Source organism: Myxocyprinus asiaticus, chromosome 2 (genome assembly GCF_019703515.2).
Source record: "Myxocyprinus asiaticus isolate MX2 ecotype Aquarium Trade chromosome 2, UBuf_Myxa_2, whole genome shotgun sequence".
NCBI lineage: Eukaryota > Metazoa > Chordata > Actinopteri > Cypriniformes > Catostomidae > Myxocyprinus > Myxocyprinus asiaticus.
Window position 1 is genome coordinate 4,672,579 of NC_059345.1, and position 17,752 is coordinate 4,690,330.

The 17,752-nt window shown below is 38.2% G+C and overlaps 1 protein-coding gene across 1 annotated transcript; it reads right to left on the bottom strand.

Annotated features, from left to right (window-relative positions):
* Positions 1–1,841: 1,841 nt before the first annotated feature.
* Positions 1,842–16,364, bottom strand: LOC127454229 (epidermal retinol dehydrogenase 2-like). The gene is made up of 6 exons (XM_051721294.1): positions 15,781–16,364; positions 13,784–13,915; positions 13,568–13,667; positions 13,328–13,472; positions 7,650–7,775; positions 1,842–2,692 (listed from the first exon to the last, which is right to left on the bottom strand). The coding sequence occupies exons 1-6, from the start codon at positions 16,099–16,101 to the stop codon at positions 2,596–2,598; spliced, it is 921 nt and encodes a 306-aa protein (XP_051577254.1). The 5' UTR covers positions 16,102–16,364; the 3' UTR covers positions 1,842–2,595.
* Positions 16,365–17,752: the final 1,388 nt, after the last annotated feature.

Sequence of the window (17,752 nt, forward strand, 5' to 3'; positions counted from 1 at the left end):
TATTGTCAAGCGGAAAATGAGAAACAAGAGACCAAAAAATGCAGATGAGCTGAAGGCCACTGTCAAAGAAACCTGGGCTTCCATACCACCTCGGCAGTGCCACAAACTGATCACCTCCATGCCACGCCGAATTGAGGCAGTAATTAAAGCAAAAGGAGCCCCTACCAAGTATTGAGTACATATACAGTAAATGAACATACTTTCCAGAAGGCCAACAATTCACTAAAAATGTTTTTTTTATTGGTCTTATGATGTATTCTAATTTTTTGAGATAGTGAATTGGTGGGTTTTTGTTAAATGTGAGCCAAAATCATCACAATTAAAAGAACCAAAGACTTAAACTACTTCAGTCTGTGTGCATTGAATTTATTTAATACACGAGTTTCACAATTTGAGTTGAATTACTGAAATAAATGAACTTTTCCATGACATTCTAATTTATTGAGATGCACCTGTACACCTCCAATTCAGTACACCTCCTATCAGAAGCTAATTGTCTAAAGGTTTGACATAATTTTCTGGAATTTTCCAAGCTGCTTAAAGGCACAGTTAACTTGGTGCATGTCAACTTCTGACCCACTGGAATTGTGATATAGTCAATTAAAAGTGAAACAATCTGTCTGTAAACAATTATTGGAAAAATTACTCGTGTCATGCACAAAATAGATGTCCTAAACAACTTGCCAAAACTATAATTTGCTAATATAAAATCTGTGGAGTGGTAAAAAAAATGAGTCTTAATTACTTCAAATGACATACATTTTTACATGTTTGAATTGAGTACAAATGTAGAATTTGTTCCCATCCATGTCAACTGTAACTGAGATTAAAAAAAAAAATGTATCATAGTGTACAAAAAACATCTCCAAGTGTCCAAAAACCTCTCCAAGCAAATCAAACATAATAATTGAACATAAGAACTAATTACACATGCAAACACAACAATGACTAAAGGTTTGCATAGCATGCTGACATGATTTTAGTAATGAGATTTCACAGAATGAGTTTCATTCTGTGCCATTTGAGTCATCATTGAGTCGCTTTGAAAAGTAAAGTCAAATGTAATATTTTATTTACCTGTGAAATGTACTCAAATAGGCAAATAGCCTAAATATGACAGTTTTCTACTTTAGGATTGATACATGATGATGTATTATAAAGATAACAGACAATCCTAACTAATATTTATGGATAAGCTAGAGCATTAATTTTTACATGTTTAAATTGAGTACAAATGTAGAATTTACTTAATATTTTCAAGTGCATGCTTAAACTAACTTATTCAATGTAGAAAGTACTTAATCTTTTCTGCTATATTTACTTCACCACAAAAAAAAAAATGTCAATGTAGACTGATAGAAATTTTGTCTACGTATGAATCTTTACAAAACTAAAATTTCAGTCAACATTTTTTTTATTATTTCTTTAAATTAATGAGTTTGGAGCAAATAGTGAAGCAATCAACAAGTGTCCCGCATACATGCAAACGCCTTCAATACTCTTAAGAAGGCATCCCAGGATGCAGCTCAAGTTGGTTGAAAGAATCTAGGGGAAAATAGCCACTTTTAAGAAGCCACAATGTTTCTTTAACATTTTATGGTCTCTAAGTAATTCCTAAACTTCTATTTGTGTTATTTTCTAGTTTTGATAACTTTTATTCTAAATTGGTTAAAATTGGCATATAACGAACATGCATGTCCAAACTTATATCCTCAACTGTAATATACTAGATATATACACACACACACCACCATTTCATACACATTGTGAGGGTGAGTGTTTCTGACACTAATTACAAATTAAGCTTGTGTCGGAAAAAAAAACAAACTTTCAGCAACCAATACTATTACTAAATTTATTAGTAAGAGCCCTAATAATATGTATAATTAAAATGCACATTGGGAAAAATGAACATTCCTTTATACAATCCATTAGTCATTTAATTAATTAAATAAGACAATTAAAAAACAAGGTACTTCTGTCCTGGTAAGGTGATATTAAAAAAACCCAACGACATAGGACTACATATCACATGTGCTGTCAGTTTGAGAAATGAAGTAGATCTGATGTACACTGTAAAAAAAAGTGCTTCATGTTGCAACATCTAAATTAACTGGTCAAAAATGTTATTTAATCTGACAAATTAGATTACACCAACAAAAGTACTTTGTATGGGTTAGATCAAGTAGGAATAGATGCTTAAGGTAACTATTCTAGGTTACCACTTTTTTCAGTGTACCAATCACAGAATAATCACATTTATGGAAGTCTAAGATTAGACTGTGCCATGTGTTTCTTGGGTGCAAATTAAGTGCAAATGGCACAAGAACAGAAACTGATTTCATTTAATGGTTCAAACGGTGTGCTGAAAATATGGAGTAAGTGCTTTTCAAAAATGTTACACAAAAGTCAGTTATAGTGCATGTTACAGCTATGCACAAAGTAGGCCTACTCAAATTTTCATGCTTGTTTTATACAAGCCTATTCATCTTACTCTTTCAGTACTCATGGCAGCACTTTACGTTTGTTTCCTGTCAGTCTGTGATTTGTTCAAGCAGTCCACTGGTTGTTTCTCAGCTCCTCTATTGGTGGAAATCAGTCGCTCTTTTCTCCATGACCTTTGAACTCAGCCATGAAGTTGAATGCTCCCAGATATTCACCAAGCAGCACGCCCATTTTTGTGGGTAACAAACTGTTTAAGAAAAACAGAGTGAAATATTGTAGTAAATGTACATGCACACCTGTAGGAATGAAAAACAATCTGTATATCGATATCCCTTTATACAGTATGAGCATCATTTTGGTCATAATTGTTTTATTAATCCGAGCTCTCTTGATTTATTTATTAGACAAAATATTGTAGATCTATAATATCGGACATGTATCGGTTAACGGCAGTAACACGACAATAATTAATGGCTTATCAGTATTGGCAAGAATTGTAATTTTGATGCATCCCGAATATGAACTCATAACATTTGTCATCAAATTCTTCAAAGACCATATGATCAGAGCTATGCTATTTAAATTCATTTCATAGCTATATACACTGTAAAAATGTTTTGTCAGGTAACCAAATGTGCTTGATGTGGTAACATCTAAATTAACTGGTTTTCTTCAATTAAAAAATCTGACGTCAAATTAGGTTACACCAAAAAAATTACATTTTATATCTGTTGTAGTGTAACCATGTTTTGTTTTTGTTGTTTTTAGGCAGAAACCATGGTTTTAATACAGTATACTCTATCCATATATAGTAACATGGTTTTACACTGATGAGCCAAAACATTATGACCACCTGCCTAATATGCTGTTGATCCTCCGCGTGCCGCCAAAACAGTGCCTACCCACCAAGGCATGGACTCTACAAGATCCCTGAAGTTGTCCTGTGGTATCTGGCACCAAGATATTAGCAGCAGATCCTTCAAGTCCTGTAAGTTGTGAGGTGGAGCCGCCGTGGATCGGACTTGTTGGTCCAGCACATCCCACAGATGCTCAATCGGATTGAAATCTGGGGAATCTGGAGGCCAGAGCAACACCTTGAACACTTCAAAATGTTCCTTAAACCATTCCTGAACAATGTGTGCAGTGTGGCAGGGTGCATTATCCTACTGAAAGAGGCCACTGCCATCAGGGAACACCATTGCCATGAAGGGGTGTACCTGGTCTGCAAGGACGTTTAGGTTGGTGGCATGTGTCAAATTGACGTCCACATGAATGGCTGGACCCAGGATTTCCCAGCAGAACATTGCCCAGAGCATCGCACTTCCTCCACTGTCGTCTTCCCACAGTGCATCCTGGTGCCATCACATCCCCAGGTAAACGGTGCACACGTACATGGCCGTCCGCGTGATGTAAAAGAAAACGGGACTCATCGGACTAGGTGACCTTCTTCCACTGCTCCAAGGTCCAGTTCCGATGCTCACATGCCCATTGTAGGTGCCTTCGACGGTGAACAGGGGTCATCATGGGCACTCTGACCGATCTGCGGCTACACAGCTCCATACGCAGCAGGGTGCGATGCACTGTGTGTTGTGAAACATTCCTCCCGTAACCATCATTAAAACTTTCTGTGACTTGTGCCACAGTAGACCTTCTATCGGTTTGGACCAGATGGGATATCCTTTGTTGCCCTCGTGCATCGATGAGCCTTGGGTGCCCAACACCTTGTCGTCGGTTTGTGGTTTGTCCCTCCTCAGAGCACTGTCGGTAGGTACTCACCACTGCTGACCGGGAACACCCCACAAGCCTTGCCGTTTCAGAGATGCTCTGACCCAGTCGTCCGGCCATAACAATTTGGCCCTTGTCAAAGTCGCTCAGGTCTTTACTCCTGCCCATTTTTTCTGCATTCAACACGTTGACTATGAGAACTAATTGTTCGCTTACTATCTAATCTACCCAGACCTTGAAATGTAGCCTTGTTAAGAGATGATCAACGTTATTTGCTTCACCTGTGAGTGGTCATAATGTTTTGGCTCAACAGTGTACTATAGATTAATCATGCTAATTCTAGTGGTTACTAGGGTTTTATTACAAATATTTGTAGTAAAACCATAATAACCACAAAATTATGATTTTTATTAACATAGTTTTCATTTTCCTGTATTATTACTATGGTTTTACTATGAATATCAAGGTTAAAATATGGTTACTACAATACAACTATGGTAAATTTATTTATATACTTTTTATTTTTTACAAAGGAATTTTTGGAGAAACGTCTACTCAAACATACAGTAACTGAGATCTCTAATAAGTCTACTAAGCTATGAAAGAGCATTCTCTGAGCAATAAAATGTTAAATGAGGGCCAATGATCAATATTTGAAAAATCTGAACAAACAAGCACTAAGCGAACAGAGGGTTAAGTTAATGTTTATCTACAGCAGCAGTCTCATCATAGCTGCAGCTCTCACATTATCCTCACTAATTAAATTCTTAACCGGCGCAGTAATTATCGTACCATTCAAAGGACTCCAGCTGTATTCAGATCAGAGAGGATATTCACAAACCCCACTGAATACACACACACGTGCAATCTGCATCCATTGCGGGTTTGTGATTGCTGATACGAGACGCTGTACTTTACATGGATTTAAAGATGAATAAAGAGTTTTGTTAGGCACGATGTGAGGCAGAGGGCCTTAAACCCCCTTAACCGTGGTAAAATCACTGTATCACTTGGCCTCCAGTGGAATATTATTTTATATATAACCTCCTTAGACCCGAGCATGACTGCTGTGTGCATTCCCCTTTTTGATTTGTAACTAGAAGCCCCTGAGGAATATGAAAAAAAAGAATAAATCCTAAAAATTGATGTCCACATAAGTGTACAGCGGGACTAATTTGTAAAATTTGAAATAACACCAAGTAGCGTTGTCAAAAGTACCGGTACTTCGGTACCAAGTCGGTACTAAAATAAAAAAGATGTAACCATACCAGTGATTCTACAGTACCGGCAGTACCGAGCACCGACTTAATCTGGTACCCGCACACTGTTTTACGGACACATGATGCTTATTTGAGCATGTGCTCTGTTGCTCCTTTAACACTGAAATGCACAACTAATCAAATTAAGATCGTGATATGTCCTAGTGTGATTATTAAACCGCAAAATGCTGCAGTCTTATTCTGTATGAGCTGCATGAGCTTTAAATGAATGTGTGAAGCAGACCGTTCATACACTGGAAACTCCACAGACTATGAGTATCATTCACGTTGTATGAGATGACAGAGCAGTGCACTAATCCACTCTGAAGTATTATTTTTATATAAGTTATTTAATTAAATCACAGCGTTTGCGCTTTAACGATCACACTGGGCCATGTAGAGAACTGTTAATCCAGAGAAGTTAAACTTGCGTCAGAAACACACGTCAAAATAAAAGCACGATTCATAATAAAAGCTAAACGCCTGAAATTGAAGAAACTGCAACAGAAAAATATTATAACTGTATAGTAAAATGTAACCCTCACTGTAGAAATAATATAATAATAAATAAAGATTAATGATTGAAATAATAATACAAATTAAGCAATATATCACAAGCAAGAGTGCTTTTGTACTGAATAAATGTTTGGTATGTTGATATGTAATTGTTCCATTTTTATTACTTGTTAAAAGTTTTTAAAAGTTTGAGTAAAATTTTTATTAGACACCATTGTGGTAATGAAATGAAATGAAACTTCAAAACATGGAATTCTGGAAAAATAATTAAAAAAAAATAAAAATAAAAGGAAAACAGGATTTGGGGAAAAAATAAATCAGATTTCGGTAGGGCCCTACTTAAAACCAAGTGTTAGAAACACTTGAAGGAAACATGCATATCTTTTACTTTATTGTTTACATTGAAATTTAACTTAGATAGGTTAAAGGAGTGCGTTCAATAGCACATTATCACATTAGCACATTTTTTTTGTGGTATTGAAACTGGTATCGAGAACCGTGAAATTTCACTGGTATCGGTAGCAACTACTGAAATTTTGGTAACGTGACAACACTAATATCAAGCTATAGAAATCCGATTTATTTTTTTCATCAAATTGTTTATTATGTTTCCAGGAGTGTTGGTTATTCATGTTTTTGAGACGTTACAGACATTACATCAGAAATTAACATAATTAATTCTGATTCAAAGTAATGTCCAGCATCATCCAATCACAGCCAACCATGTTAAAATAAAATTATACATGATAAATTCTGAATCTATGTACTGATTATCATTGTCTCAGGTCTGCCAAACATATTGAGTGGTTCAAACATCATCTGCAGCCTGAGACTGAACTTTTGGTCATTTTAGGAGTGAATGCACTTGACTGTATAGGAAAGCTAAAGGATGCTCCCTTGCTCCCTATTTAGTGAATGACTTAACCTCCAGTGTGCTGTCTGTCTGCACTGGTCTCAGAACAGTTTGAAATGCACCTTATTTTCATCCTAACTCCATATAAAGCCTCTGAAAGCAACATTTGACAGCTTCTGCATGCATCCATTGATCCTCAGTGTGATAATGCACAGTGAATATTGGATATTTTAAGGAAAATTAGCCTATAGTCCACGTACGTGGTCATTGTGTTTAACAGCATGCAGTTTTGTGATAAATCAGTGAAATGTTTAAAATGGCAAATTGGATGAAACTAGAGACTCTAACCTTTTGACTCAAACAGGTTTTAATGTAAAAACATAATGAGGTTTCTTGCCAGATGTAGTTTTTTGCCGTTTCTCCCAAACACAAACTCAGCTGCAATCAGCGCCATGTTGTTTTGTCACATGACTCAGTGATTCGAAAGTTTAATCCTTTAATGACAGCACTAGAGTCTCCTGAACTGAGATCAGTCAGTTTAAATGAAATTAAATTATGCGTTGCGTAAAGTGAAGCCAAAACGTAATGTCCACACATGTGGACGCGGATCTCAGGAGGATAAGACAGTGGCAATAGCAGCATGATAAAAAAACTACATTTTTTAATTAAAAAAGATTTGCATTTCTTAGAGGAAATACAAGTGCTTGGAAGACAGTAGAAGAACAGTGTTAAAAGTTTTAGATTGTAGAATAGAAGACTTGTGCACCTGCCCATAACCATTCAGTTGTGCGAGGGGTGTTTATTTGTTGGTCTGTATAATAGTGAAGTATGAAAGATTCAGCTTGACTTACTTCTTCAAAACCATTGCGAGGTAGATGCTCCAAGGCATGTACAGATGAACCTGTTCTCTTAAAACAGCATCAACAATTTTCCTACATGCATAATCTGGCTCTAGAATAGGCATGAGTCTGGGCCATCTGCAAAACATACACAGCACTATGAGCACTTTGATCATCTTTGAATGCATTTACACAGCAAATAACTATAGGAATATTACAGCCTCATAACAAGCACAATTGTTAAAGTGGAAATTAACTGCTCAGACCTTCTATGTTCTCCGTATGCTCATTTAATGAATATAAAAATATTCTATTACTGTTTGTTTTATGTAATAATTAGGCCTGTACAGAATCTGCACTCTAAGGGTTTACTTAATGGCATGTGATTTCATGTTTTCCCTCCATGTTCATGTGTCATGTTTTCATTGGTTTATTGTTTAACTAGCTTGTTATCAGTTCTGTCTGTTCATTGGTTCTTGTTCTCCCATGTCTTGTATTTAAGCCCTCATGTTTGCCATTGTCCATTGTCAAGTATTGAATGTGAATGTGTATGTGCATAGTCAAGTCATGTTTATAGTCAAGCCATGTTTATAGTCAAGTCATAGTCAAGTTCATGTTTATGTTTTATGTTTCACGTTTGTAGTTAGGGTTATTGGTTATCACATTTGTAAATAAACTGCACTTGGGTTCTTCATCTTCACTTCATTGTCTTCATCATTGCCAGCACTGCCAGCATCGTTACAGAATACTTGACCAACTCTGAACCCAGCAGTTAAGCTCATATGGCTACGTCAGGGGAATCGTCCCCTGGAGGAGTACGTAGAGGACTTTTGCGCTCTGGCCAGCCAGATGGATTTTAATGTGGTCGCCTTCAAGGACATTTTTAGAGTGGGGTTAAGTGAGCCGATCTTGATGCCTGGCAGTCACAGTTCCCTCAGCCTGGCTCAATATATCGACCTCGCCCTACAGATCATTGGTTCCACGTTCACTGTGGGGGAGGTGGACGCCGAGTCAGAGTTCCACGTCATGGCCGCCGAGCCAGAGTTTCACGTCATGGTCGCCGAGCCAGCGTTCCACATCATGGCCGCCGCCGAGCCAGCGTTCCAAGACATGGCCGCCGCCGAGCCAGCGTTCCACGACATGGCCGCCGCCGAGCCAGCGTTCCACGACATGGCCGCCGCCGAGCCAGCGTTCCACGACATGGCCGCCGCCGAGCCAGTGTTCCACGACATGGCCGCCGCCGAGCCAGAGTTTCACGTCGTGGCCGCCGAGCCAGAGTTTCACGTCTTCGTCGCCAAGCCAGAGTTCCTCTTCATGGTCGCTGAGCTTGCGCCATCTTTTGCCCCATGCCACGTCACAGCAACACCTCAGCCTGCACCATGCCATGTCACAGCAACGCCTCAGCCTGCTCCATGCCACGTCACAGCAACGCCTCAGCCTGCTCCATGCCACGTCACAGCAATGCCTCAGCCTGCTCCATGCCACGTCACAGCAATGCCTCAGCCTGCTCCATGTCACGTCACAGCAATGCCTCAGCCTGCTCCATGCCACGTCACAGCCACACCTGAGCAGTTGGACCTGGAGATGGTTCCCACCCTTATACCCACCATTAGTTCTCCTGAGCAGGCAAGGGGAACTTTCAGCCCTCCAACCCTGCCCGGACCCTCCGAGCCCTGGACTTCGCCTTGGCCTGTCGGTCCCTCGGCTCCACTGCGGTCCTTCAGCCTGTCGGCTTTGCCGGGGTCCCTCGTCCCTCCGGCTCCTCCTTGGTCTGTCGGTCACCTGGCTCCGCTTTGGTTCTCCGATCCTCTGGCTGCGCCTTGTCCCTCCGATCTGTCAGCTCCACCGGGGACCTCCTTCCCTATGGCTCCACCTTGGTCCTCAGTCCCACCGGCTCCACCTCAGTCTTCCGATCCCCCAGCTCCGCCTTGCTCCTCCGAGCCTCCAGCACTGCCTTGGTCCTCCCTGCCATCAGCTCCACCCTGGCCCTTCGAGTCTTCGGCTACTCTCCGGGCACCAAGTTCCATGGCTCCGCCCCTCGAGCCTCTCACGGCTTCACCTTCCATGGCTCCGCCCCTCGAACCTCTCATGGCTCCATCCCCCATGGACTCTGCCCTGGTCCCATGCCCCTCACCCTTTCTCGCTACGCCCCATGCCTCAAGACACCCCCCCACCAGCTCCCTACAGAATTTATGTCATGTTTTACGTGTTTTGTTTATGTGATGGGGCGTCGGGAGCCGCCCATTAGTGGGTGGATATGTCATGTGATTTCATGTTTTCCCTCCATGTTCATGTGTCATGTTTTCGTTGATTTATTGTTTAACTAGCTTGTTATCAGTTCTGTTTGTTCATTGGTTCTTGTTCTCCCATGTCTTGTATTTAAGCCCTCATGTTTGCCATTGTCCATTGTCAAGTATTGAATGTGAATGTGTATGTTCATAGTCAAGTCATGTTTATAGTCAAGCCATGTTTATAGTCAAGTCATAGTCAAGTTCATGTTTATAGTCAAGTCATAGTCAAGTTCATGTTTATAGTCAAGTCATAGTCAAGTTCATGTTTATGTTTCACGTTTGTAGTTAGGGTTATTGGTTATCACGTTTGTAAATAAACTGCACTTGGGTTCTTCATATTCACGTCATCATCTTCGTCATTGCCAGCACTGCCAGCATCGTTACACTTAACTTCATGACATATATTTATTAATGTGAGTAAATTTAACTTGAACATATCAGTTGATACAGTACCTTTTACTAACACATCTGATGTACATGGTACTTAACCCTTTAAGCTCTGAAGGTGTTTTTAAAGATTTCCTGTTTCAGGGGCATACCCAAAATTAAAGGTTTATAACTTAAAAAAAGGAGGCTCAAGTGTTTGGTATCATTGTCAAGAAAACTTTTCAATTTTTGAATGATATAGATTATGATACATTCTGAGACTCTCAGCCTATGAAACTGCTGAAAAATCACAAAACATATTGAGCCAAAAATGTACTTTCTTTTTCTTATTTTTCTTATTTGAGAGTATATATCTCTGGGTGTAAATAAGGTGGCTCAGAAAAACTGCTTTTGTTTTGTTCCCATCCATATCAACTGTAACTGAGAAAACTATAAAAAAAAATGTATCATAGTGTACAAAAAACGTCTCCAAGTGTCCAAAAGCCTCTCCAAGCAAATCAAACATAATAACTGTACATAAGAACTAATTACACATGCAAACACAACAATGACTAAAGGTTTGCATAGCATGGTGACATGATTTTAGTAATGAGATTTCACAGAATGAGTTTCATTCTGTGCCATTTGAGTCATCATTGAGTCGCTTTGAAAAGTAAAGTAAAATGTAATATTTTATTTACCTGTGAAATGTACTCAAATAGGCAAATAGCCTAAATATGACAGTTTTCTACTTTAGGATTGATACATGATGATGTATTATAAAGATAACAAACAATCCTAACTAATATTTGTGGATAAGCTAGAGCATTAATTTTTACATGTTTAAATTGAGTACAAATGTAGAATTTACTTAATATTTTCAAGTTCATGCTTTAACTTATTCAATGTAGAAAGTACTTAATCTTTTCTGCTATATTTACTTAACCACAATTATTATTATTATTTTTATTTTTTTCAGTGTACATGTCTATCTTTTCCACTAGATCACCTTTACCCTAATTTCATCTTGATGGAAGTTAGAGTCTGAGGACAAAGTAATGTTAGTTTTGCACAAAGTAAATTGTTTGCAGAAACCTCCAGTTGATTAAACACAGATGTTGGAGTTCTTCCGAGCTCAACGTAATCTACAAGAACTGTGGTTATCAAATGGTTTTGCATCAGGATCCAGATTTTACATTGGATGACCCAAAATTGTTTATTGTACAACCCTAACAAATGTCCTTAAAATCAAACATGAATGTTATTATTATTACCATGAACTGCAATATGCAATATGCAAATTTAGCATGGCATAGGCTGGCTAGAAAAACGTAAAATTTTGTAAATGCATAAGCAACAGCAGAAGTGTGATTTACCAGCCTAACACAAACACTTACTGTTTAGTATTACCAAATATTGTAATAGTACTAGCCATATTACCATGTAACAGATTCGCCAAAATACTGTACAGTCTGACTGAATGTACAACCTTTGACCAACAACAAAGGTCTGGGAATGCATTTTCCCCCTTAATTTGAAAAGTTGATACTTTTAACTATGCACAATTACATAGTTAGTTGCATTTTATTATTTGCATTGAGCACCGCTTTTGACCCATTTTTGTGTCATGACCCATCAGTTCTATAAGAATGTAATGCATGTTTAATTGCACATACAGTTGAAGTCAGAGGTTTACACACACTTAGGTTGAAGTCATTAAAACTTATTGTTTAACCATTCCACAGATTTCATATCAGCAAACTATAGTTTGGGCAAGTTGTTTAGGACATCTACTTTGTTCATGACACAGGTAATGTTTCCAACAATTGTTTACAGACAGATTGTTTCACTTTTAATTGGCTATATCACAATTCCAGTGGGTCAGAAGTTTACATACTGTACACTAAGTTAACTGTGCCTTTAAGCAGCTTGGAAAATTCCAGAAAATTATGTTAAGCCTTTAGGCAATTAGCCAATTAGCTTCTGATAGGAGGTGTACTGAATTGGAGGTGTAACTGTGGATGTATTTTAAGGCCTACCTTCAAACTCAGTGCCTCTTTGCTTGACATAATGTGGAAATCAAAAGAAATCAGCCAAGACCTCAGAAAAAAAATTGTGGACCACCACAAGTCTGGTTCATCCTTGGGAGCAACTTCCAAATGCCTGAAGGTACCATGTTCATCTGTACAAACAATAGTATGCAAGTATAAACACCATGGGACCATGCAGCCATCATACTGCTCAGGAAGGAGACGCATTTTGTCTCCTAGAGATGAATGTAGTTTGGTGTGAAAAGTGCAAATCAATCCCAGAACAACAGCAAAGGACCTTGTGAAGATGCTGGAGGAGACAGGTAGACAAGTATCTATATCCACAGTAAACGAGTCCTATATTGACATAACCTGAAAGGCTGCTCAGCAAGGAAGAAGCCATCGCTCCAAAACCGCCATAAAAAATCCAGACTACAATTTGCAAGTGCACATGGGGACAAAGATCTTACTTTTTGGAAAAATGTCCTCTGGTCTAATGAAACAAATATGTAACTGTTTGGCCATAATGACCATTGTTATGTTTGGAGGAAAAAGGGAGAGGCTTGCAAGCCGAAGAACACCATCCCAACCGTGAAGTATGGGGGTGTCAGCATCATGTTGTGGGGGAGCTTTGCTGCAGGAAGGACTGGTGCACTTCATAAAATAGATGGCATTATGAGGAAGGAAAATGATCTGGATATATTGAAGCAACATCTCAGTAGAAGTGTTTTCTACGATTAATTGTCAGGAATTGTGAAAAACTGAGTTTAAATGTATTTGGCTAAGGTGTATGTAAACTTCTGACTTGAACTGTATGCTTCTTTACCACTGGTGCTGATTATGTTTTCATATTTTTAACAGTCATGAGTCATGCAATCTTCTCCATAGTCTCATTATGAAGAACAGTGGCAGTTGAGCTAAATGAGAGTGTAGCAGAATTTTTTTTTGTTTTGTTTTTTTGAGTAAAAACATAAAAACTATACAAAGAAAAGTAGGTCCTTACTTTGTGTTTACGCCGTCAAACATGCCAGTGTTAATAAAAAAGGGGCAGACTATGGTGGTCTTCACTCCATCACAGCCAATGGCCAGCAGCTCCAGTGCCATGGACTCAGCAAAGCCAACTGCTGCAAACTTACTCGCACAATAATCTGTATAAAAGATTCGAAATGTGAAAATGTGAAGTGAGAGATTGTCTATGTGTGTGTGTGTGTGTGTGTGTGTGTGTTGTAGAAGACAACAATACCTGCCAGCCCATTGACTCCAATAAGTCCAGCAGAGCTTGCGATGCTGACCAGATGACCGTGGTTGCCAGCAATCATTGCTGGGAGAAACGCCTTGAACATCTAACAGGTGACAGACACATCATGCTTCTGTTTTAGAGTAATTTAGAGGACAGATTGACAGATGGACAGATAGATACATACTGTAGATGGAAAGGGTTTAAAGCATACTGACATACCCAGAAATGCGCCATGATGTTGACCTGCATAGACTTCTCTATAAGCGCATCAGGAGATTCCAAGAACTTCTTTCCAGTAACTATTCCTGCATTATTTATCAAAATTGTGACATCACCAATCTCACGCTTCACCTTCAAGAAGCAAAGGGAACAGATGAGTTCTTGTTACACTTTAGAAAATTTTAACCCAGTAAAATCAAAAACTTACATTTGATTGCTCCTTTAAAGGAAAATTCCAGGTTCAGTGTAAGTTAAGCTCAATCGACATCATTTGTGGCATAATGTTAATTCCCACAAAAATAAATTTCGACTCATCATCCATCCTTTTCTTTAAAAAAAGCACAAATCTGGATGCCAGTGAGGCATTTAAAATGGTGCCTCACTGAGGTTTGATTTTCCAATCAAACCTCATTTGATTGGTTACTAGAAACAGGTAGACCCGCCTTCCCCGCTTGCAAAACTCTTTTCAGTGAGAAATTCATGCCTAAAGTGTGAGCGCAACAAAGGGAAGATGGAACAGTATATATCAGATTATTTCTGGGAAATATTTATGCCACAAACACAAGTCATTTACACGTTTGCAGTAGTTTATATTACACATACAGACCGATTGTACGCGGTCAATCCGTTTTGCTGTTCATGACACCTTTTCTTCACTTGCATATCGCTGATTGCAGGTTTGCAATGTTTTTGGCCATGTTTAAATGCAAAAACAGTGCCAAAAATGTAAGCGCGAACTAAAAGAAAGTCAGAAGAATACAGACCACATTTACTTTGTGTTAATATGAAATTACAGATTCAACACACAAATTACACTTATGCAAAGCATTAAAGCATTGCTAAAATTTGTTTCTTACACTTGCAACTTGATTTACACCATTACAAAACGTTCTGTGCGAATGTCATTTTTTTTTTTATGCTTGCAGTTTGATTTATGCTTTCACAAATCTTACTCTGCTCATGCAAATCATTTAGGCACTATTTTACCTTCATATCAGGCAACCTAAAAAATGTGCTGCATGTAGTAACATCTAAATGATTTGGTTTTATTCAAGTAAAAAAAAAACGTTATTTAATCTGACTAAATCAACCTGACAAATTACTTTACACCAACGAAAGTCATTTTTATGGGTTAGCTCAAGTAGAAATACATCCTTAAAGTAACAAATGCAGATTACCACTTTTTTCAGTGCATACTTGTCATACAGCACAGAAAGATATTTGATATCTTTATATATAAACGAGATACATGTATATATATATATATATATATATATATATATATATATATATATATATATATTATACTTATGTGTTCAAGGTTCAATAGAGTAATTTTAACAAATCAAATTTAAATGAGGTTAACTCAATTAATTTAGGTTTTCGCTACACAAAGTATTTGAGTAGAGTGTACATTTTAATTTCAAATATCAAAGAAACTCATTTTCATTGTGTGAAACCAATGTCCACAATTAAACTCAACTTTTTTTCTTTTTTTTTTCAGTGCATGACTATCATGGTTCTTTTTACACCAGCTAACTGTTTTTAATATTTAGTAAAATATTGATGTAAAAAATAAAAATACTTTTTTACATTTTTTTTTACCTAAAAATGTGCTTCATGTGGTTTGATTGAAGTCATTAAATATTATTTAATATTTCACTCAATCAACCTGAATATGTTATGTTACACCCACTAATATCTGGCAATTTCAGGTTGCCACTTTTTACAGTGTATGTGCTGTATAGTTTTCTAATAGTATTTTATAGCAATTATTGTGACTTAATAATGCTGAAACAAACTTTTTTCTTTATGTATCATAGATAATAGATGATGAACGCGATTAGTTAAAAAAAAGAACGTATTGTTTGATGTCAGTAGCTTACACTTGTTGAACAACCTGTATATAGGCTACAGTATTAACGCAAGCCTGTGTTCGGAAGATTGCATGTAAATAACATGTCTTCTACATGTGTCTTTGTACATGCATACTCTACCTGGTCTGCAACTCTGTACACTTCTTCCCTGTCGCTACAGTCACAGGTATAGGTGTACGCTCGCGCTCCGTGCATTTCTTTAATCATGCGCGCGGTCTCTTTATTCCCCTCCTCATTGATGTCCCACAGCACAAGGCGCGCGCCCAGGCGCCCGAACTCAAGGGCCATCAGGCGACCGATGCCGCTGCCCGCCCCGGTCAACAACACGATCTCCCCGGACACATTCTTCTTCCGAGCCGGTATAAACATCCGAACGAATGTTTCTAAGCTGTAGACCACAGACATGACGAGCAGCTGAAGAGTTTCCAAAAAGAAGTTCATGATGATGGCGAAAAGACCCTAAAGAAGCAAGGGTTGAAAAATGTAACGAGCTTATCAACAATGATACGACGTTTTTAACAATACCGCTATAACAACAATAACCACGTCAAATCGCATTTACTCGCGCGAGAGCCCCTCGGTCGTTTCGATTAGCGCTCACCGATTTAACAACTGATTCGCGCCATGCATTTCGCTTTTAATATCGACCTTATGTCCGTGTGCTCAGTTATAACTCTTCGTGTTTACCCTAAGACAAAGTTCAATATTGGTGCAACGAGAGTAGTAACGGGACAGCATGTGATGGGCGCGGCATATGTTTAACCATTTAACGACCGGACAATAGCCGATAATTATAGTCCAAAGCACTCAAAGTGTGAACATTTTATAACCAATGAATCAACAACTCCAATGAGTGAACCCATGTTGACCGAAATACAACCTGCAGTTCATTGTTTATGGGTGGGGATCAGTAGGTGTCTCTTATCTAGAACCTTTACATTTGTTAAACCACCTGGATAAACCTTCATCTACAACAGAGCATTATTGGAGAGATGCTTCTTTTGAATAAACTAGTGTTTCCCAGCCCCCCATACATTAGATACCCCTACAGCCCCATGAAAAGACTCAAGTGGCCTCATTTTAACTACTGCATATCATTATTAGTCATCCATCAAAAAAACACTTGATGCTCTGGGTACAAAACAGACCCACAAAGTAGCACATATTCTCCTACGACCAGTGGTGGAAATGGTTGAGATTCACTGTGGGGGACTCTAGTTTGGGGGGGTTGATTATGGGGGTTTGTTCACAGAGGATGCATGAAATTGATTGAAAATAATTGATGTATTCTTCAAACTTTGTTCATCCAAGAATCCTCTACTTGCACCAATGCAACTGTTCGGCATATTTTGTTCATTAAAGCTGCTGGTTTAGGACCTGTGAGGAGTCTGTTTCTCAAATTAGAGACTCTGATGTACTTGTGTTCTTGTTGTTGTGCATCTGGTTTGTCCACTTCTCTCTCTCTCTCTCTCTCTCTCTCTCTCTCTCTCTCTCTCTCTCTCTCTCTCTGTCCCGGTTAGATCAAGTTTGTTTTATTCTTTCAGAACAGACGTGCAAGGAATAGCCTTCATCTCTCAAAAGAACAATAGATTGATGAATTCAAGAAATATGTTTCATTTTGGTTATTTTTAAAACTGAAATTTGACCTGCAAGTATAAAGTAACATAGAAAAATGCAATCTACTTAATACCTCAGCTGTAAAAAACTCCCACACTTCATTAAGTAGCACAACCATTTTAATGGTTCTAACATAAATGTTATTTTAGTACTAAGTTAACATATTAAACGATTCCTTAAGGATTATGTGACACATTATTGTCTTTGTAGACTGCAGTAATGGCAGCTGAAAATGGGGCTTTGCCATCATGGATAAAAATGTTATTATAAATAAAAACATAAAACACTTATTTCAGATTATAGACATTACATTTCTGTAATCTGTAACAACATTACACTTGAGAAATGAAAATTATTGGTGGAAACTGAACATTGTGAACACATTTGTTTTCCTTCTACTTTTTGTTCTTAAAAATAATAACAGCCAAATTTGGATATTTCCCTTCATTTCAATGAATGGCCATTTGCTGTCCCC

Coding starts and splice junctions, on each gene's coding strand:
- LOC127454229 (XM_051721294.1), bottom strand. CDS start 16,101: ATGAACTTCTTTTTGGAAACTCTTCAGCTGCTCGTCATGTCTGTGGTC. Junction 13,668..13,783: donor ACATCATGGCGCATTTCTGG/GTATGTCAGTAT, acceptor GTCACCTGTTAG/ATGTTCAAGGCGTTTCTCCC. Junction 2,693..7,649: donor CTCGCAATGGTTTTGAAGAA/GTAAGTCAAGCT, acceptor TTTCTTAAACAG/TTTGTTACCCACAAAAATGG.